We start from the raw sequence: 24557 nt of genomic DNA, 5'->3' as shown, positions 1-24557 counted from the left end.
CGCAAACAGCGCAAAAGTTCGTTGATTTGAAAGATTTTGAACAGTTGTGCGGGGCGTGTCCGCTTTCCTTACATTTCCAACATACTTCAAATTCTATAATAAATGGGCATTGTGTAACTGTATGACACATCACCTGACAATATTGACAATGATTTCCTTTAACTCTGTTAAATTTGCAACCGTCTATAAAATGCCCCTGAGCATTACAGAATTTACATATCAATTCGATCTTTTTATTTACAATTTTACAATTGTTTGACAGGTGATCTTTGTTCTTACAATATACACAAGCTCCTTTGTAACAAAATAAAGCTTCATGGTTATAGTCCTAACAAATTTGACAATTATATATGTGAGTAACATTTGTTGAAGCAGTAACCGAGTCTACATTACTATGAAAGGGACTAGCGATATCACCCTCAATAATCTTTGTTTTTTTAAAGGGTACCCCCCATTAACAATGGTGAAATGCCCTCTTTCGAAAACCTCAAAATAACCTTTGGCTATCTTTAATATAGTGTTTAAGAAGTGCTTTGCCCATATAATTAGCCTCCGACCTCCCCCCCATATATATATATATATATATATATATGCAAAAAACGATTTTTTTACGAATTATTTTTTTTCTCGAAAAATAATAGCGATATCAGTACAAAAAAAAATCATGGATATACTACTTGCCAAAAGGAATATACCTGATTTTTTTCACATCTTAAGGTGGTGATTTTCTAACCTAAAAAAATTCCCGAAATTTTAAAAGTGCGATAACTTTACTTAGAAAAGTGGCTATTATGTCTTTTTTTCTGACGAATTCAGTGGTATTATTAGAATTTCGAAAATCGTAGTGGGTCATTGAGAAAAAGTCAAAAAACTGAGTTTTTTCGACTTTTTTCGTGGTTTTTGGTCGCTAATTCTTCGCAGTCGATTTCTATGCCAAATCTGATTACACCATTCGATTCTACAGGAAAAATTACATCGAAAACATGTATAATAACATAGAAAATAATATTGGATCATCGTTGAAAAAATTCAGTAAAGAAAAAAATCAAGAACATCGGACGTATTTACTTGAAATTGTTGTCTTATTAAAGAAATTAATGACCCTACATAATATATATATATATACTAGTGGGGCTCCGCCCCCCTGCTCGCTCCGCTCGCCAACCCCCCATTTTAGTGAATGAAAATATAAAAGAAACATTACTGATATTTTTTCCACACCACCGTTGAGGTAAATATCATGGCGCATTTTTTTTATAGTGGTGACCACAACTGCAGGATGCAGGAACCCCCCGCGGAACTGCCGCTAGGTATTACTTCGCGGGAGTGGCAATAGCTGATTAGCTCTTCCTCCTTGTTGTCCTTTCCTACGTCCCCCGATCGTCGTTGATTGATCGAGGGTTCAGGTTTGTCAGACTCCTACGTCGTCTTCTTCTTACAGCATCGTCCGGTCGTCTTCTTCTTACCGCATCGTCCGGTCGTCTTCTTCTGTGTTTTTTTCTCATCCGAGAAGAATCTGTCAAGTTAACTACAAGGGAATCGCATTAGTGCGAGCGCCCTGGGTTCGTTGTTCTTTTCTCGTCTTCTCTTCTTTTCGTAATTCTTCGATTACTTCTCTGGCATAGTCCGCTGTGGCATTCCAACTGCTCTCGGATCTTAGCATCTGTTCGACAAGGTTTTCACGTTTGATCGTCGTGTCAAGTGTGCTTTCGAGCCTTCGTCGTTGTGTTTCAAATCTTGGGCATGTGAAAAATACATGCCTCGCGTCCTCCTCTATTCCTCGACATTTTTGGCATTCTGGTGAGTCCTCATGTTTATACTTGTGCAAGTATTTGCGGAAACATCCGTGCCCAGTCAGTAACTGTGTCAGGTAGTAGCTGGGATCTCCATGTTGGCGGTTCACCCATTTCGCTATCTCTGGGATAAGCTGATAGGTACATCGGCCCTTTCCGGAGCTATCCCACTGTGCCTGCCAACGTTGAATGCTTTTCTGTCTTTCTCTTTTCCTGCAGTCATCTATTTCTAACTGCCTGGCTTTCCGATGCTCGTACAGCCGCGTCTGTTCTTCAGCCAAAATCTCGATGGGTAATAGCCCCGAAATTACATGTGCTGCGTCTCTGGAGACAGTCCTAAATGCACTGGTAATTCTTAGTGCCATTTGCCTACCTACTGGATATATTCTTCTTTGGCACTCCTGCAGTTGTAATACAACATTTTCTCAATATAAACAAACAACGACTGTTGTCACGAGTCGAAAGCATGAGTAGAATAGATATAGTAGTAAATATAGGGACTACTTACGTTTAATAAATACTTCAAATTTGCCAATAAATAAGTGATATGAACTAAATTTATAGAACTATAAAAACACACAACAACAACGGCTGTTGTCACGAGTCGAAAGCATGAGAAACTATAGTGAAACACATCAGATTGACGGTAGCACATAGCGATCACAGCGCTTCCCGCGGCAATATCTATAAGTTTAGTAAACTTTAAATTTATGAATTCGTGCAGCAATTAAAACATTGTGCTTATTAAATATTTAAAAAAAAAACTGATTAATATTACAATACTTATTGAATAACCAAACTCGCTAACTGAATTGAGAATAAATTGCTATAATATAAGAACTGAAATTCTGAAACAAATGTTATAATCAATTACATGGTCATGTATATAAATTCATGAATGCCATGAAATTGAAAAAGAAAGGGACAAAAAAAGTTTCAAAATCGAGGGGGAGGGGGCCAAGTTAGGGGGAGGGGGGGGGCATAAGAAATAAAATATTTGTTTTAGTTTAGCAAAAATCAACAAAAACACGGTAGAAACACCGTAAATATTAAGCTTTTTAGTACAAAAATACCAAAAACGTAATATTGAAAAGGGGAGGGGGGAGGGGAACAAATCAGTGGAGAGGGGGTGGGGAGGGTCTACTCCGAAGGCGCCCTTACAACTATATATATATAGTTAGATATATATGAGTGTGTAAGCGAGTGAGTGTGTAAATGCATTTCAGTGTTATCAGAGTACCTAAAAATTAATCTTTTGAAAATCAAAAGAAATTATATAGAAAACAACTTATGGAAGAAAACGGTTAATCGTAAAAAAAATTTATGAAATAAAACAACTGAAATTATTGGACATATTTACTGATAATTGTTATGATTTATTAGCTGAATAAACCATTAAAATTACAATGTGTCGTAGTATTTACAGATAATTGTTGAAAAGCAATACTGAAAATCACTTTAGTCCTCATCACTGTCTTCATCGATGACAGGAACTGTACTATTAACATCAAATAACTTAGTTAGTTGTTCTGCTGGTTTCGGGATGCGTGATAAATATCGGGCATGAGCCAAGTAATAAATAATAGATGCCACATGTGAACAACAGCCAACGGTCCTGTTGCCGTTAGAACAATTACAACAATATCTTTTGATACCTTTTATGCCATAAGTTTGAGGTTCGTATTCTACATAGGCCTTGTACGTCTTACTATTGATGTGTCTTGATTTGACTTCAAATCTAATGATACAATTTTCTTCTATAGAACACTTCAGATTTAAAGATTCATTCTCGCCCAACATTTCCGCTAAGTAACAAATAGCTTGAGATAATTGATATGTACCCGTAAAAAGAATTTGTAGCTCATCTACAGTCAGTTCTGGAAAATCTAGCAAATCGTTTGACGAAATTATTTTGAAAGGTTTAACTTTTTTATTCCAGTTGTTCTCTTCAACAAACTCTGCTAGAGTATTTTTGACATTGATCATTTTAAGAATTCTAGCAATTATCAAATCACTTTTGCCAACATCTGAATTAAGTCGTTTACAAAATAAGTTAATGAGAAAGCATGCAATTCGACAGTACAATCCAGCATTGGGCAACCTGGCATTATGAAATTGATTATGAAGAAGTTTGCATTTTTGCCCTACTATCCCATGAACAGCTTCGACAACCCATCTAATTTTGGTCACCAATCGCGATTGATTTGATTCTTCAACCGTCAATTGATTTCGCTTTCCTTTTAAAGCTGGCATAAGTACATTAAAACCTTTACTCGTCAGGAATGGAACCATGTCACGAAAACCTCTATCTAAAATGAAATAATCTCCTTTTTCTAAAATGTTGTTAAGACCACCAGCAGAGCACAAAATTTCTTTTAAAATTGCAGCATCATTGAGGTTAGCATTGTATGGTCCTTCGACATAAACTGTAAAGCCATTTGTAGTTGTTATTGTAAAAGGTTTACATAGTGCTGTTTTCTTCTGCCCAGAATAGGATTTCCTTTGGTACATATTGTTACTGCTTTTTTGATGCCGTAAATACGTACCATCACATACTAAACCCAGTCTATCTCCTAAATTAAATAATATTTTAGCTATTGGTGAGGTTTGGGTCAACAAGAACTCTCTCGAATAAGCCCCATATCCAAAATTTTTGGGTAATACTTCTTCTTCAAAACATTTTAAAACAGCACTAATTGATTGTTGCACTACTTTTTCTTCAATTTCCAGTATAGCAGATATACAAAGATCCGAGTTACCAGTTCTTAATTTAATTAAAAATATGACTAGAGCTTGTGTAACGTTTCGATTACCTGAACTACGCATAGTTATCATCATTTCCTTAAGAGTAATTATGTTTTTCCACGTATAACCTGTTAATGCTTTTATTCTTTCCTCAGAAATTGCGTACTCACCAATTTTATCATGCAGACTAGAATTACTTGAATCTGATAAGGCTTCAAGGAATCTGGGCAATTCTTTGGATTCAATTTCACATTCACTGCTAGCACAGGTTATAATTGACAAATCTTCATTATAAAATCGTTTTTTAATTAAATGCTTCTTACAACATCTGTTTCTCCTTGGAATGAATATTCTCCTTTTTGTGAACACGTATATTCGGGCATCGAATGGTACGTCTTGAAGATCCTTAGTTTCTTTACACATAAAACAATACTGGTGAGATATAATTGTCCTTGGAAAAGGCATGACTACCAATTCAACTTCAATAGTATTAATAAGCACATATGTTGGATCTATTCCGGAAGAATCTGATGTTTGACTATAATCTGTAGTTGTATCTTGACTACTTTTACTTTCTCCAAGCTTTGTATCCCATGAAGGTGTATTACTCTCTGTGTTACTTTCTTGAGTATTTTCCAGTGAAATTCTTGACGTCTGTTCTTCAATTTGAGACTCAGGTTCATCTTCTTGAACAGTATTTTCACCTAAAACATCTGCTGAAGAAGTTGCCGTCGACTCTGACGAATCTCCAGATTTTTGAGCTTTATACTTCTCGTTGTCAGTATTTTTTGAAGATTTCGAAATTCGCAATTTTGCGTAACACTTGGAACATACTGTATCATCCACAAGGACCAATTGTCCATACTTTTTATTAAAATCCAAAGCTTTTTCCCGACTATCAATATACAAAGGGATCCACTCAATTTTCTTATATGTTTGTCGCACGAAATACATTTTGATTCATTTCTTGAACGAGGCTTTTTGACTGAAGGCTCATCATCAGAAGACATCTTATGTGTCTGTAATAACAAAAAGGATCATATTTTAATTTTCATAATGTCAAATTACTAGATTTTAATATCACAACAAGTACAATTTTAACGAAATATTTAGTAGTAAACATTTCTGTAAATAATCAAAAGCTCGAGACTTCTTTTACTATCTTTGAAACATTCAAATGCTCTAATACTTATTTTTCTAACTATTTGGAAAATCACCACCGGAATTTTCATAGCATATATATTTTTATATGGAAGTTTGTTAGAGATAATTAAAAAGAAAATGAAAACAATCAAAGTTAAATATTCATTCCTGTAGATCATGAAAGTATAAATTGCAGAAAAGGGAAATCTAAAACATAATTGCACACGTCAAAAACTGAGTATATTTATTATGTCAAACTCTTTTTCCATGGTCCAACATGAAAACATATAAATTATGTTAAAACGAGGAAGAAATAAAAGTTCTTACGATAATCAGCTACCATACAAACGATAAAGTTAATTTTGTACAAATTACAGAATATTATAAAATCTTAAGCAATTTCAATAGTTCTGTTTGACTATTTTACAACAAGTGTATCACAATTTATACGATTGCAAAACCAATTACTATTAAATAATCACACATAGTTATGGTAGCACTCATAGTAATATATTGCTTGAAAAAATCTTTGCTTTATTTGATGTGTCAAAATAACTTGCAAAATCTATTGGCTATTAGTTAATTTAATATAATTCCAATATTTAAAAAATACAAGAAAATTAAAAAAAGACTCTCGTAACAAAAAAAAAAAAAAAAAAAAAAAAAAAGTTAAAGTTAAAAGTAGATGCAACAAATTTTATAATATAAAGTTTAGGGAAAGAAAAGTTTTTTGATATATTATCAAACTTATAAAAGATGCGAAAAGAATTTTTCGATAGAATTTTTTATTTGATGAAAAAAAAATTATTCTATTAAAATATGCAGTACAATAATTGTTAACTTATTGTTTACTATAAAAAAAATAATATTGGAATAATACAGTTTTAATGATTTATATTCAGAAGTAGGATTACAATTTCATATTCAACTATGGATAATGTAAAAATGTTTTGAAATTATCCAAGGAAATGAAAACAAACTCAACTAATAGTACTATAGCCTGAAGCGTACCAGAAATATGTATTCCAAGGTACCTAAAACTGTTGAAATAAATTAATAAATAGAATATAATTAATGGAATCGTAATTTCTTTCCTACAATAATTTAAAAATTATCGTCTGCCATTCAAACTATATTGATACCAAGTTTTGTGTGTGATGGTTAATTTACTACATTAATGTATTAATGTATATTGAATAATTAATACTGATATTAAAGTCGCAAAAATTGACATTATCATACCTTTTGAATTATATATACTTTTCAATCCAAATATCCAAATGTCTTCAGTGTTTTCACATGGTATGTCTTTTTTATATTGGGTTGTCAACTTGGCAAACTAACTGACAAGTATAATTTTTGGTTATTTAATTTCAAGTTTCCTATTTAATTTTCCTATTCAAGTTTCCAATTTAATTCCTATTTAATTTTAAGTTGAGAGTTCAATCGGATCAGTGCTTTTTTCAATAAAAAAACATTCAACATGCAACGAGTGTCAAAAGGTGAAACCATCTAACATCCGAGATTTCTATGTTCTGATTCCCCTCTCTATTCCGTTCCGGATTCCGTAATTAGATTGCTCTGCTATGGTTATAAAACAGCACCATGACATTGCATGACGGTATCATGACTGCTTTGCTATTGGCCCTTCACGGCCGACATATTGTCAATCTGTAAGTCCATCCAGCTGCGCATAGTTAATAAATATATATATATATATATATATATATATATATATATATATGCATATATTTATTTATTTATTTTATTTATTTATTTATTTTATTTATTTATTTACTGCAATACTTAGTTCATTTCTGAACTCTGCAGAGGTACACTAGGTACCTGTACGCAGCTTACTGAATTTTTTCAACGATGATCCATTATTATTTTCTAAGTTATTATATATGTTTTCGATGTAATTTTTCCTGTAGAATCGAATGGTGTAATCAGATTTGGCATAGAAATCGACTGCGAAGAATTAGCGACCAAAAACCACGAAAAAAGTCGAAAAAACTCAGTTTTTTGACTTTTTCTCAATGACCCACTACGATTTTCAAAATTCTAACGATACCACTGAATTTGTCAGAAAAAAAGACGTAATTTAAAAAAAAAAAATTTTCTGTAGCCACTTTTCTAAGTAAAGTTATCGCACTTTGAAAATTTCGGGAATTTTTTTAGGTTAGAAAATCACCACCTTAAGATGTGAAAAAAATCAGGTATATTCCTTTTGGCAAGTAGTATATCCATGATTTTTTTTTGTACTGATATCGCTATTATTTTTCGAGAAAAAAAATAATTCGTAAAAAAATCGTTTTTTGCATATATATATATATATATATATATATATGGGGGGGAGGTTGGAGGCTAATTATATGGGCAAAGCACTTCTTAAACACTATATTAAAGATAGCCAAAGGTTATTTTGAGGTTTTCGAAAGAGGGCATTTCACCATTGTTAATGGGGGGTACCATTTGTTTCAATTTCAATAGCGACTTGTAAAGCAGTGCCCAAATTAATGTGATTTCCTAATTCCAGACGAATGTCTTGTTGTAAACCTTGTTTAAAAATTTTTAACGCGTCAGCATTTAATACTGTTTCATACGTTTTGAAATCTTCGTCAGTTACATCTGCTTCTAACTTTTTCATTTCTTTAATTTGCAAAACTATTTCCTGTAAACGGTTTGCATATGCTAAGACGGGTTCATTTGGTTTTTGGATGATTTCCGTAAATTTCCCATATAAACTATGAATATTGTCAAAGGAGGGAAATAGCTGCCTTATCACTTTGATATAATCATTTATCTTATCCTTTTTGATGTTTACTAATGCTTTATAAACTTCTCCGCCCAATTTAATTTTCAGAATTGATATTAAACTTGGTTCATCTGACTCAGAAACAATTGTTTTTACGTGTTTCAATTTTTCAATATATTCATTAGTTGTCATATTTTTTCCATCGAACTTTGGAACTAAATCCGCAACGTATTTAAGTGGTAAACGTAACGGTTGCGTCATTTTGTTGCCTGTTTTTATACCGTCGTTATCGACTTGTTCAAAGTTATTTGTTTGGATGATTGGATTATAGAGTGCTATTTGTCTGGTCGTTCCGTCGTATCTATTGTACGTTTCGCGTCTTTGCAAATACTCTCTTCGTTACAAATACCACCAATGTCTGTGTATTCGTTATTATTAAATGAAAATTCGTAATTCTGATCAAGAGTAAAGTCCAAATCTAATGATGAATTTGAGTGTTCAAAATTTTGTGTTAATCGTTTAAGTGGATTTTCTACAGAGTTGTTTACGTCCAATGTATTAAATACTTGTACTTCTTGTACCGTGTTTTCGTTAGGTGTTACTATATTATTTAATGCTTTTTCCGTATTTTCCCTACTAATTCCTTTAGGAGGAGAGTGTACTAAGTTCCTTGATCGTTTAAAAGGATCTATAACGGATGTGCTCGGTTGCACTATATCACTTTCCAACTCTGGTTTATTTTTTACCTGAAGCCGCGTCAGTCGTTTTGCTTCAATAGGGCTAGAGAGGTTTTTGTTACTCATTAAAATGTGATTTCATTTAGAATGTTATTTTATATAAAACAAACACCCATTTAGTACCGGAACCAATTTGTTATGTCGCGACTACGTAGCCGTGACGTGTATTTTTAAAATATGTATGATCATTCATTTATTAGTAAATATAGTAACAGGAACTTACCTGGGTTATTATTTCGAGTTAAGTTGGCTGTTTAGCTTTATCTTGATAAAGTATATATGAGGTCGGTCGGTAATGATGCACGAACACTCGATTCAAATAATTATTTATTTATTCAGTGACAGAAATGGTTTCTCAAAAATAACAGTAGGTGAATTATACGTTGTTCGGCTGTCGCGCGTCGCAAATCAGCCCGTAAGAACTTTAACAAATTTTAATGTTATTGAGTAGTCGCGCGTCGCGAATCAACTGCCGAATAGTCGAGTCTTCTGTTTTTATATTGACTCTTCGGCCCATATTAATGTGTTGAGTAATCAAAAAATCAAAATGTCGGACGCCCCAGATTTTCGGACTACTCATCTTTTAATTTCGCTGAGTTTGTATTTTGTAAAAATGCCGTTCGTTGTTTATACATTATTTCGTTTTTCAATTGATTGCTGATGAAATCAAAATGAAGAAATAGTTACGTCTCGGGACGTAACACGGGCATGCCGATGTGCTCAAAGGCTGGTACCAGCAGTAACTCAACCAGAATTGATCAAACTGCTTACAAATAAATTAGATGACAGAGCCTACATGGCTATCGAGGGCCTGCGATTCATCGACTTGGAAGATTTCTCGACATTATTAAGACAAGTATTTTCAACAAGTACCAGCGTGAACACATATCAGGACGAACTAGCGACCATTGTAAAGCAACGCAGCCAGGCTATCCTGGACTACATAAACAGAATAACCAACATCAGAGACTGCATAGTAGGAATATAGTAGTAGAGTAAATGTAGAAATATACATAGTAGGCCATTAGAAATGAGACGAAATCATAATTGTCTTTGACGGAAAGGGCTAAGTTAAGCAGCGAAACTATAGAGGGATTTTGCGACGATTTACAGTTTTCGCTGTCGTCTAGAAAATCGACGAGGAATGACCCTGCAAGAAGTCTTTAATGACGCGATAATGGTAGAGAAGCAGATCTAGCGTAACCGGAAATAGCATGGTTCCAATGAGTTACGAAACTCCCCTGCTAATTTCCAGAACAACCCGCCCAAGGAACGCAGACACGAACAACGTCAGCGCAGGCTCAATGTGGTTTACAAAGAAGATCTAGAAATTCTAACTTGCGCCCTCCACCCCAATTCGACAAGAAACCATACGATGCAGAAGCTAGCTGCACACATTGTAAAAGGAACGGACATTACGCGAACGATTGTCTAAGCCTCAAGTATAAGGCATGTGCGAAGAACAAGGAAGGAAATTGGCGGAAAACGCACAGGCAGTCCCGCAAACAAACCAGCATCCGGTAAATACAATCCTGACAGCGGTGGAGAAAAAACAATCTACCGTGTGAATTTAGGATTTTCCGGAGTGATACCGGCAATCGAACTTACATCGGACGATTTTTACTCGAATAAAGTAGACGCCATGTTAGACTGGGGAGCAGAGCCAAATATAATAAAGATTTCCGGCTTACGTCGAGACCTATTTATAGATATGTAATAATAATACGTATGTAATAATAATCCTTTAATACGCGGAGTAATAGGGGAGATATTTGTGCGCTGGGTACTACAACTGTTTACCTAGCTGATTCTCAGGCTCACTTCATAGTCATAGCTGACGACTTTCCTGTAGCTACCACCGCTTTGTTAGGAGCCCGTTTTTTCAAAACGAACAGTGCATGCGTTTGGAAACAATGTTCACTCGCGCGAATGAGTATCCTTTCTTGAACAAATTAATACACGAGGTCTCAGCATATGTAACTTAAGTCCTTAAATTGCCTCTTAAGAACCCTATTTTTTTCTACAGAGGCTACATACTTTACTTAGAATTCAGTTATCCAAATATTCGAGCAGGAAACGTACTAGTTGACAACTTGAATTGATGATTGGATCTGCCAGTCACCAACGATAACTCACATACGCTCAAATTACGCTTTCCAAGACTTAATTTCTACCTAGAAGTCATGTACTATCAAATGAACATAATGCCTGGTTTCTTGACAAATCCAGAAGGTTGCGAGTCGATTCACGAACTGGAGTTGACCTCCTACTCTCCGGCTCATGCATTCACTGACGAGGCGAGCGACCCGGAGAACGCAAGGGTAAGTAACACTGACTTAGCTGAAACTTCGCATGAAACTGATGTTTCAGCAGAAGATTTAAGCGAACTAATTGATTTGGAACTGAACCTTCGTAACATACGTAATATAGATACGAATAAATTTGCTATAAATGACACAGTACAACCTACAAAGGCACAGAACAGACCTTGTTTATTGGCTCAGCATTGCATAAATAGGAACGTCCTTGTCGCAATGGATGAAGAAATACAGAATACAAACAGTTGAGTCTAAGATACTTTGAAAATCTCAGAAATAATATTGTATAACAAAAATACGGTAGACGCCAACCAGGTTCACGTACTCGCTACGTTTAAAGTTCACACGGAAGGTAATACCCACACTACATCTAATTATAGCCCAGCTTGCCAAACCACAGAATTTTCCTCGTTGAATATTGACAGATCCCGAGAACCCCAAAAATATTCAGGTCCAAACCATAATCGAGTCGATCAGATTATGAATTTAATCAATTTCGGTAACCTACCTGACGATAAAGTACAGAGATTCCGACATTTAATAGAGAAAACAGACAAGGCCTTTTATCTACCTACTGATAATTTAACTTTTATCAACGCGGCAAAACATAGGATAGTAATAACAAACGACATCCCGGTACATGTACGCCAGTATCTCATTCCTCAAAAAATGCAAGAAATAGTAGTAAGTGAAATAGCTTAGCTGTCAGCAGTAGGCATCATAGAACCCTCGGATAGTAACTACAACGCTCCCTTATTCGTCGTTCCCAAGCGAGAAAATGAATGGAGAGTCGTGGTTAACTTCAAAGAGCTGAACAAGAAAACGAAATCTGACCCCTACCCGATACCAAATTTAATCAATAAATTAACACAGCTAAATGGATCGAACCTGTTCTCAATTCTACACATACGAGGTATATTCTAAAAGTAAGGTGAATTTTCATTTTTATGAAAAAATATTTATTTATTCATCAATATTTATGTTATTCCCTTCAAAGTAATCCCCCTCAGATATAATACACTTGTACTAACGTTTGTTCCAATCCTCGAAGCATTTCTGGTAAGCACTTTCTGGTATAGCCTTGAGTTCTTCTAGCGATTTTTTCTTTATCTCCTCATCGTTCTAAACCTTCGTCCTTTTATGGGTTTCTTGAGTTTTGGGAACAGGAAAAAGTTACACGGGGCCATATCGGGTAAATATAGTGCCTGAGCCATGATTGTGATTTTGTTTTTCGCCAAAAAGTTCGACATAAGCAATGGTGAGTGAGCAGGTACATTTTCGTGATGCAAAATCCATGATTTTTTTCCCATAATTCCGGACGTTTTTTTAGTATTGCATCTCGCAAACAGCGCATAACTTCAAGGTAATACTCTTTATTGATCGTTCAAAATTAAACAGTTTCGGAACAAATTTTACCGCTACACGTTTTATGCCCAAAACTTCGGAAAATATTACATGGCACGAGCCAACAGAAATGTTGATGTCTTCAGCCACTTCTCTAATAGTAATTCGACGATTTTCTAACATCATTTGTTTCACTTCTTTAACATTTTCATCAGTTATTGAAGTGCTGGGGTGTCCAGAGCGAAGTTCGTCGTCGGTGTCTTCTCGACCATCTTGAAAGAGCCCATATCATTTGTAAACATTTGTTTGACTTAAGGTAGACTCACCTTATGCCATTGTCAACATTTCAAGTGTTTTGGAGCACTTAATTCCATTTTTTACACAAAATTTTATGCAAACACTTTTATCCATTGTATTCGACAAAAAAAAACTCGCCGAGTACAAAAAACACGTCTAATGTTTCTGTCTCGCAGAAAAAAGTAAACATTCAAACTGGCTAAAACTGTGAGCATATCTGAGGGACATGTATATAAATATAATTATACCTATATTGATATACTCTAATTTTGAGGAACGATTTTTCGTAACCATAGATGCCTCGAATTAAGCTATAGGAGGATTAAAGGCGGGAAAATTTGCAGCTACCAATTTACTTCGCTTCTCTACACTCATCAAATTCAAAGTCAATTTATAGTACAATAGAAAAAGAACTGCTCGCGATAGTATACTGTATAGAACAATTTTGAAACTATATTTTCGCTCGAGAATTCACCGCGATTACAGATCATCAGCCGCTAGTCTGGTTGCGAAACCTCAAATACCCGAACTAACGTTTAAAGAGATAGAAATTAAATTATCGGAATATGATTTCACTATTACCTACAGTCTGGGTAAGGACAACCGCGTTTCCGATCCGCTATCAATGTACCCACCGTTACTCGAAGATATATTAATGATCAGGAAATGAAGCGAAATCGAGTCAACAAGCACGTAGCCATCAGAAACACGTCCGAAACAAATCGGTCAAGAAAGTGAACTAATATAGGAAACGGAGATTTCATGCAAAGCTAAGTACAATATATGCAAGGGCCAATACTGAATTAAAATTCAATGGTTGACTGGAAACAAAACCTACAAAATCCTGTTCGACTCAGACTATGAAGACAGAATAGATTTTGACTGCATTTTGACGAATGTATATCTTCAGAAAGTTCCTCGAACAACACACAGACTTTCAGATGAAGAACGCAAAAGAATAGAAGAAATCCTGAAGGCCTCCATTGACAGTGAGTTACAAGAGAAACCTGACGGTACTACCCCTCAGAACACGTTAAACACTCAACCCGCGGAAGTAGCCATAAGAAACAGAGAAACGGACGACTTGATAAACCCTACTATAGCTTCCGAGTCTAACTCACCTACGCCACTGACCGATTTTATGGATTTTATCATAGTCCAAGAAATGCCGATCAGTCCTGATTATCGGCCAGAAACTAAAGACGATCCTATAACGGGTAATGAGATCCCGATCGGAAACAGGCCTTCCACAAGTAATCCAGCTTCTAAAACGTCAAACAATACAAGCCGCGATAAAACGGACGACTACACTGACGACGAGTCCCACGACGATGATTCATTCGAAGTAGACTATGAATTCGGTCTTAGTAAAATAAACAGGCCGAAACCAGCTTGTAATATTATTAAAACTAGAGATAACTTCTTACTCGCGAAAGACAATTTTACTTACTTCGTAACCGTCAAAAATTAACCATTAGATTCTGAAACCCTAACTTTTGAAAACAAAGGTAGACTTCCGTCTCATCAAGGACTGACACTTAGTAAGATAAAGGTGTATCAAGATAAAAACAAATACCTCATAACGCTGCTTGTAAAGGAAAACCTTAGAAGAACAATAGACCCAGAAATATTGAAAAGTGTGATAGAATCCTTTCTAGAAGTATATCTTTTGCTTAGTTTGGTATCAGTCAAAATATCAAAAACAAACCAAATTGACGACACAGAATGGAACGAAATCGTCGATCTTCTCAAGATTTATTTTAAAGATACTCAAACTAAAATTCTGATCTGTAGGAATCTAGTACAACTACTAGATAGTGCCATAAGAACAGAGATAGTCCGTGACATTCATGAGTCCTCTATCAATGGACACAAGGGCGTCGAAAAAACAAAACGACCAATGATTTTGACGGATACGCCGGGAACTTGCTTTGAAAAGGTAACATTGTATAAGGTCGGTCCGCTGGAAAAAATAAGGAAAGACAATTCTTATATTTTAACAATTCAATGCTTACTAACAAAACATATTGGGTTAATACCATTCCCAAAAACAACTTCGAAAATTATAGCAAGCGTGGTTTTATGAAAATTTATTTTCATTCACGGCTGCATGAAATTGATTTCAACAGATCAAGAAATAAAGTTTATTAGTTTATTGATAAAAAATATGGCAAAACTATGTCGTATAAAAATACGTAATACAACGGCGTACCGATCACAAACAAATAGCAAAAGGATGCACTACTCAATAACTAAATGGCTAATCAATTACACTAATAATATAAGAAAATAAAACTTATGCTGCGAATGCGTCGACTTCTTTTATAACACAAGTGTCCATGAATGCATGAAACTAACACCGTATGAGTGCGTATGTGGTAAATTGGCTCGCATGCCTGGCCCAAAAACTTCAGTCGAAGAAGACTCTGGAAACACGTATTGCAATTAAGTAGCCAGACTTACAGAACGACTGGCCGATATGCAGAAACTTACTCGGACAAATTTAATAAATGCAAAGAAACGTTCCAAACGCTTTTATAATAGAAGATGTAATTTTGTATTTTTAAAGTTGGAGATTATGTCATGCTACTATTAAAACCAAGGATTGGAAAATACGTGCCACAATAACGAGGCCTCTACAAGTTTCAGGAAGTAAAAATGAATCAGAAAACATGAAGATTACGTACAAATACGGTAGTCATCTAGTACACAAACAAATTACGCTTGACTCGCTTAAGATGTAGTAAAATCGATAGTACTGTCTCAGACAGTTCTTGTACACCGCTCAGCCATGAAGAAAATTTAAATACTCTTTCCACTAAGAATAACTGTAGCATGCATAATGACATTATTAATACCGATGCTTCTGTGACAAGTAAATCGTAAGTGTAACTCGTGAAATAGTAGAATTAGTAATTATCGTAATAACATTCTAAAACCAAAACTTCAAAGAAGTTAATCTAACTAAAATTGAAGTATTACGGCGATATTGTAAGGTTATCAAGTATAAACCAGAACAACCGAAGATTTTGTGTAGAATTACTGAACTACTGAGTAAATAAACGGAATGTTTATTTATTTTCTCTTTTATATGTTTCTCTCCCACAATGAAAAAGCTAACTTGGCACTACAAGGATATTAAGGATTTTATTAACAATGGGATTTATAGCAACTATTTGCTGCGGTATGGTCATCACCGGCCCACTTATTTCTTTATCTCGCAAAACCTGCAATAGATGTCGAGAAATGACTCACATCGTCACGAGAAGAGAGCATGGTATGTGATAGGCAATCCGTCCTCTACAAAATCACACCACCCAAGATCACCTTCAAGAACGACAGCGGAAAGAAACCAAATCAAGAATTGCAAGAACTACATACTAAGCTAAAAGCCTTAGACGATAAGTCTTCAACATCTTGCTAAAAAACAAATTATATTGATTAATCCTACGATAAGGGACCCTAGCAGTTAAGCGCCGGAAAAATAATACAACACCCAAATCTTAAAGAAAGAAGAAAGAGTTACTCCTATGGAAGGTTTATCACCATTCGCGTATCAAACCTAAGGAAACACCACTCCTGCGGAACGTCACTGTTGTTACTTCCTGAGACGTAAATATTTCTTGATTTCGTTTTCAATCGATTTCATCAGCAATCGATTGAAAACGAAATAATGTATAAACGATGAACGGCATTTTTACGAAATACAAACCCAGCGAAATTAAAAGATGAGTAGTCCGAAAATTTGGGGCGCCCGACATTTTGATTTTCTGATTACTCAACACATTAATACGGGCCGAAAAGTCAATGTCCAAACAGAGACTCGACTTTTCGCAGTTGATTCGCGACGCGCGACTACTCAATAGCATTAAAATTTGTTAAAGTTCTTACGAGCTGATTCGCGACGCGCGACGGCCGAATAACGTACATTTTATCTATTGTTATTTTTGAGAAATCATTTCTGTTCATGAATAAATAAATAATTACTTAAATCGAGTGTTCGTGCATCATTACCGACCGACCTCACATATACTTCATCGAGATAGAGCTAAGCAGCCAATTTAACTCGAAATAATAACCCAGGTAAGTTCCTGTCACTATAATAATTATTAATAAATGAATGATCATACATACTCTAAAACTACACGTCACGGCTACGTAGTCGCGATATAACACTGTCACCGCTGATAAATAAGACAGTAGTTTCGGATGGCGTGCGGCTGAAGCTATGGATAAATTATGTAGCCAAACAATCACTAATAACATTGTCATAAATCTATCTTACATCTGTGTAGAAATAGTACACCTCAGCGGTGGATCTGTCAGCACTAGTCCATGCAATACATAAATAGAGTTCTTTTGGTAGTTTCAAAGTGGGAGCTTCTTTAACAAGCTTCACACTTTTCAAATATCGAGGGAGGTATTTCGTCCCAAACTAGAGCAGATTCCAGATGCTGAGGTGTCACTAAGCGAATGCTTGTGTGAGAAAACTCATTTCAAAGTTTCTCACGCAAGAACGCCTAAATGGCAGATTTGTTACTCTCTGTGGTCGCAAAAATGCACACGTATATCTACGAGTAAAGGCTGTCTTTGGCAGAATTAATAAACCTGCATAATAGCGCTCGATATGCACTTTTTGAGTAGAGCACCGTGAGGCCGAGAGAGAAGAAGTTCTTCCCTCTCTCTCTCGGACTCTCATCTCTCTCGATCTCTTGTTCCTCTCCGTCGGATCCCATCTGATCACTCTTTTTAACTTTTGAACTTGCTCTCTCTTTCTCGCCTTCACGAGAGTCGTCATATGAAAAGGAAAATTCGTGATTCTCGCCGTTGATTTGACAACGAGGAGAGCGAAGTGATGAGCTGTTTGGCCGGTGATATTTGTATTTGCGTCAAAGATAGACTGACCTTTTCTTCACTATTGGCTGGAAAGAAGTTTCCTCTTTTTCGAAACGACGAGCAAAAAAAGGCAGATAGAGGCAGACGATAGAGAGAGTCGACGCATTATTCCAAGTCGCGAGCGAACAGTTTTGCATTATAAGAAAGAAGCAGTAAATAAAGTTTCTCTGAAATAGTTTTAGAGAAATTTATTTGAAAAATCTGAATCCCTTTCGACTTGTGTAGTGTGCGTGGCTGCGAATGGTGCTTCAAGCACATTTTATACAAGCGCTCAACAAAACTAAGAAGTAGTTGGAGGAGAGTCTCCCGACATCCAAAGAAAACAGGACTCAACAATGATATTCGTTTGTTTGTATACAAGCTAATACGTGTTACGTAATATACATACCAGTATAACAGTATGATTGAATTCCTTATGTTACTTAAAATTTATATTTTTCATGTAAAATGACATCTTTTTTCTTCTTACAACTTTTTTGTATCTTTATGAATTTTTCAGATATTTGAATTTGAATAAAAAATAATCGATTTTTTTATTAATATACTTGTAAGTCGGGTAAAAATCAAGGTATAAACTTTCTTGACCATTCATTTTCAAGCTAAAAGGCAGAAGCTTTGAATTGTCATTGCCATTTTTAAGATGCGATAACTGGTTCAAAAACAGTTTCATGAGGATTAAACATTTGGATTTTTTATCATTATGTTATTGTTAATAATACATGTATTTTTTAGTTTTTTTAGTTCGGATTAATTTTTTTCCCCAAAGCTTTAGACTCACAGAAGACAATCACATAGGAATTTTAAAAGTGTGATAATTTTTCGCCGAGATAACTTTTCTGCTTTACAGATTGTTTCCTAAAGGTAACAAAAGCATATAATGCGTATTATTATTTCAAATAATTTAATATGGATCTAGTTGCTATAAACTAAAGATTGTGTTTTCACCTCGTAATTTTTTATGAATAGGAACTATTCTAAATAGTTAAAAATGTTTCATTAAGAGTTATTAAATCATAAAATTTGAGAACTGAATTGTATAATAAAAGGCGTTGGTAGCATTTGAGTTTATTCCATCCCCTAAATAAATTTTAACATCAGTTACGTTTTCTTTTTATTTGATAAAAAAAATATTTTCATAGAAATTTTTCAATCTACTTATTCGGAAGAATCCGAATATCTTATACTTGTTATTGTTAAATTTACTTCAAGAACTAACTTCTTTCATTTCAAATACTACACATAAATAAATAATAAATATCTGTAGACAACATCCTTGGTTCCCTAAGGTAATCACAAGTATGCAATATAGTATCACAAGAATACAATCCAATTTTCTACCTCTTTTGGAAAAGTGCAGGAGGAGATTTTTCATATATCATGCTACGATTTTTATTCTTAGATTGCCTAAAAGAATATGCAACCTATTTATTTACTAATTATTTTCGTAATCACGTACGATTACAGAGAAAAACAAAGAAATAAAAAAATCGGACACACCCAACAAGTGAGAGCTTACAAAACGTTAACTCCTGTTTATTATTAAATGTGATTTTGAACATATTCATCCGTTTTATGCCCTCTCTGATGATTGTTCACCATTACAGGAATTGCGCGGTGCTTTTCCAAATCTTCTATATCTCAAAACTTTTTGGCAAATGACTGCTGGATGATTCATGACTTTGAAGGTGAGGTGGGGTGTCATTCGAACCCTATAAATATCCTATCATCTGAACGTATAATTTCACGTAGAATTCAAACCGGCGATGAAAAATGACGGTTCCTATTCAAAAAGTAAGGTCGACCTCGAAATGACTTTAGGGGTAAGGTGGGGGTTATTTGGACCCCACACATATTACATGATTTGATCGTAAAATTTACCGCTCTATCCGAATCCGGGATAAAAAGTAGGGATTTCCATTTAAAAAAACAAAGTTGACCTTCAAATTACCTTGAAACTCCATTCAAGGTCAAATCCAAGGTCACCATTGAATTTCTTGCAAAAAGTTACAAGAGACCTGACCCTAACCTTTTTCAAGATTACATTACCTGAAAACATACAGGACCGTTTCGGTACTGTTATTACGGCCTGTATATTTTTAAGAATGCTTATTCTAATATAGTAACAAAATTTTTTAGTTTTATTGATAAAGAATCGTTGCTTTAGAGGTACTAATTATTGAGGTTATTATTTTGAGGTACTTATTATTGTTTGATTAAAATATCGTTAAAATATTATAAGCCCCTCTAAATAGGGATGCTTAAAATAATTACAGTAATATATAATATGCACATGAAACTATGTTAAAAACATAAAATTTTTTCCATTGATCGAATCCAAAAAATATTATAGAACAAAAGAGCTAAAAACAAAAGAGTTAAAAATACGATTGAAGGCATTGTAAAAATTGGAAATGGAGAAGAAATGAATTTAATTTTATTCTTTCTTTAAATATTTAGTAGTTACTCTTGCTTAAAGTGCTATATCTCATAACGTCAAACATAATAACATACCTAAAGTTGTTTATGTATACAAAATTATGGATTTATTTCGAAATTATGTGAAATATAAATATGTACATGAATTTATATGATTTCAATGATTAGACCACCTTAAGAATTCGATTTCTGATGCGTTCATTAGACTTAAATTTTTGAAGTCTTACTATATAATTATTATTCAAACTGTAAATTATTTTTCTAGGTATAATTGAAGATGATGATTATGAGAAAGTCTACCAACAAATTTTAGACATTATTGCTAGAGAGACTGGACCAAAAATTTGGATTCCATCAAAATATCGAGGAGCTAGCTAAAGCAAGTTTTAAAATTGTTAATAAATATGTAGAAATAAAACTTTTCATGTTATTCAAAACACCTTTTTAGTGTATTAAAAAAAAAAGGTAATAAAGACTTAATAAAATTTAATGTGAAATGAAATATCTTATCATCATCGAACTTAAGCCGTAAGTGAACACCAAATTTTTATCATAATTTTTCGAATCAAGGATCCGTTACTATATATTGTTGTTATTGTTACTTCAAGAACTACGTCCACGTAGAATGCTACAGAGGTAAATTAAGTACTTGTACGCATTAGTCTTGGTCCCCTATAGTCATGAAAATGCAGACTCACCTCCCCAATCATTTTTTAAATGGTGTAGGAAGATAAAGTTTAACACTTATTACTATTACTTTTGCTTAATTATTGAGATCTAGTGTGACTATAATAATATTATATTAAATTAATTTACTTAAGTTGAAGTTCATAATCATTTTCGGCAATGAACTCTATTCATTTTTCTATTATCATAACTAATATTATCATAATTATAATATTAACAGTATGCAATAAGTAAAAATGCTATAAAAATAAAAAATATTCGTTGTACAGATTTAAATCGTATAATTTTAATTTTTATCGTACACTCACATAATATACACTTGAGTGTCGTTTTTCTTTTATACTTTCATTAAATTTTCAAAATTCTATCTTACGTTTTTGATATTTTTGCTATCCGATTTCTAATTTAGCTCTTACTTTATTTCGTTACAATATTATCTTTGTCTTTTTCACTGATCTATGAGTCTATTCTGTTAGGAAGCATACATCATTAAATTTTTCACGTAACATTTGATATTTGTTTACATTTTTTAACATACACACTGCTCACAATATACATTAAAAAAAACCATTAAAACCACCCCCAGCCATCAATTGGTTTTATATATTATTAACATTAAATTTCGTTAATCTAGATTTTGTAATCAAGTTATTATTGAAATAATATTACGATTTAAGCGCTATACAATAAGTTAATAAATAGACTATATGACAAATGAATCATTGTCCTAAGTCATTATTAAAGATATTTTTAGTGTATCATCACTGTTCAGAAACGTGCCCTTCCCTTAAAAAAATACTAAAGGGATCAAGTCACGGTAAAAATTAAAAATAATAGGATAGGTAGAGTAGCAGTAAAGTTGATCGAAGGCAGATGAGAAGGCCGGAAAGAATTACATCGAATTTCTTCTTCCCCAAAGAACACACTGCATTATGTGTCGCTCAGTCCTCTCCATGTTTGCCTAATAGAGAACTCCCGGTGAAAACGAGTCTGGATGATGCCTTGACTGTATGGTCTCGATGTAATCTGGAGAGTTTAGTCTACTCTAAGTCACGGTTAGAGTAAGAAAAAGTAATTGACGACGATGAACCTACTTTTATACAGAGGGCTGAGGCATAAGAGCCCTCTCTGATCCTCCCTTCAGTCCCATTGGAAGGAGGCGAAATTGGCCCGACAAGTGTCGCCCCCATTCGACCATTACTAGAATCATAGGGGAAGTGTGTGACATCAATACCCAATTAGCGGCTAGTTGAGACTTGTTCAATAAATAGACAACAAATATCAGAAACAATCGCGTTGTGAGTTAACCGACCGCAGGATTCGACTTGTTCTCGAAATACATTACTAGGGTAGAGCTAATGACAAAAACATTTAGAGATAATGTTTGCAAAACAGTGACGTCACACTCTTTCTACCTTTGACAACACGGATTGACAAGAAAAAAGTTCAATTTAGTTATTCATATGAACACGATCGACAAATAGGAAACACGCGCACCAGCATCAATCAGCGAACAAGGACAAGCGCTCATATGCGGCCCACAATCACAATCTCCAACGCAATGTGATGGCAGAACTGTCCGAAAAAATAAAAAAAATGACTGATACATGAAAGAAAAAAGAAAACCAAACCGAGAAAACGTCCTTGCAATTAAACCAAAAAACGGTCTAAACAATCACAAAATAATGATTATTAACTCAAGTAGTGCAGCGATGTTACTAACTTTAAAGGCTTCTTATTTAAAAACGTTACAAGGTATAGTTTTGAAAAAAATTGGTAAAAGACTGCTTTTTTGAGTAGAATACATTCATACTATTCTGATTTATTTATATTTCATGTTTCATGAAGTAATGAAACTACTATTACGACATATTGACCGGAATAGTTACCAAAAATTTCTTCCCGTACAAAAAATAGTAACCTTTTTCAAGAAATAACAAAAATTCAATCTTTAATATCATACTATTTATTTTTTAAACAGCAGCCATCAATATGCAGCCAAAAGGTGAATCAGCTAGAACTCGCGAACAGAATTGTCTTTGAAGATATTAAAAGTGTAAGAAAAAAGCGCATACAAAGTATTATAAATTTGAAATAAAAGATTAAATTTTTGATTTTGTTGAAATATGTAGAATTTTATATGCTATATATGTATGTATATACTAATACTTATATGTATAAGAACTTACACTAGGAGTGTTCAAAAAGTAAGGTGACTTTATGGTTTTCTCAACAAATATTTATTTATTCGTCAATATATATGTTATCCGCTTCAAAGTAGTCCCCGTTAGATATAATATACTTGTGCGCTTTTTCCAATCATCGAAGCACTTTTGATAATCATTTTGAGGTATAGCCTTGAATTCTTTCAGCAATGCAGTTTTTATCTCCTCAATCGTTTAAAATCGATGTCCTTTCACAGGTTTTTTATACACCTCAATACACCTTTGGCTGCATAACTAGTTTTTTTTAATTTACCATTGCCCGATTCAAATACGTAACCTCTATGCGCATACAACGGTCCCCAATCCCCAATACAGAATTTGGACGTTGAATACAAATTCATTCAACAGTAAATCTGCTCTTCGTAACTCCGTTACATTTACTCCATTTTTTAATAATATGTAATATGCTTCAACTAACAGAGACCAGTGATTCATTATACACATAAAAATCTGTAATTTTTTGCGATATATATTTCAATGTTGGTAAACTATAAAAAAGGATCCAGTTGGACCATTCTGCTGCTTTCCAATAGGCTCGCTCTTATACGGAACGTGACAATCGTACAAGTTGTGTAGGTACTTTGAAGTTTTTTATGTATCGATCAATTTCTTTCATTTTACTCTTCTTTATTGAATACGGCATACCAGATGAAGTCATCCAATAGTTGCCAAATTGTTTAGCTACACCTGCATCAACGTAGTGCAGTGGATCTGGAACAAATCCATCAATGATGTCAAAATTGTTCAGAAGTAACAAACAAGTTACGGTTTTGATACCGAAAATAGGAGCATTCAAATCAACTGATCTTTGCATTAGTTCAAATGTATCATCTGCTGTTCTCCTTTCAGAATATTTATCAATTATCGGATACTTTATAGCGTATCCAGTATCATGGCGAATACGTACACCTGGATGCAAACACCAATTACAACCATAATGTCCATTAAATTGAACGGTACCCTGCATAGGTGCCCATGCGACAGAATCCACACAATAACATAATGCGTAAAGAAAGAGATTTCTTTTTTCATTATGCAGTTGACATGTTATACCATTTTTCGTAAGTTCATTGATATAATCAACAAAAGGACGTAGAAAATATGTCATATTTGGCTTGTCACGACCAAACCACAAAGCACAAGTTATGCTTTGCATATTACGAATATCTTGCGGTATT

The 24557-nt window shown here is 34.2% G+C and overlaps 1 protein-coding gene across 2 annotated transcripts in view; it reads left to right on the top strand.

The window, feature by feature from the left end:
- The window catches only part of LOC131671708 (disks large 1 tumor suppressor protein-like), a 1979893-nt gene extending 1958945 nt beyond the window's left edge, over positions 1-20948 (top strand). For both annotated transcript variants that reach the window (XM_058948341.1, XM_058948331.1), the window contains exon 19: positions 20733-20948. In XM_058948341.1, the coding sequence (XP_058804324.1) occupies positions 20733-20845 (113 nt within the window). In that variant the 3' untranslated portion in view covers positions 20846-20948. The remainder of the gene's footprint in view (positions 1-20732) is intronic.
- Positions 20949-24557: the final 3609 nt, after the last annotated feature.

This window comes from Phymastichus coffea, unplaced genomic scaffold, assembly GCF_024137745.1.
Source record: "Phymastichus coffea isolate CEN01 unplaced genomic scaffold, Cenicafe_Pcof_1.1 PCOF00010, whole genome shotgun sequence".
Taxonomy (NCBI): domain Eukaryota; kingdom Metazoa; phylum Arthropoda; class Insecta; order Hymenoptera; family Eulophidae; genus Phymastichus; species Phymastichus coffea.
Note: the sequence above shows the minus strand (reverse complement) of the source record. Positions and strands in the feature narration are given on the sequence as shown.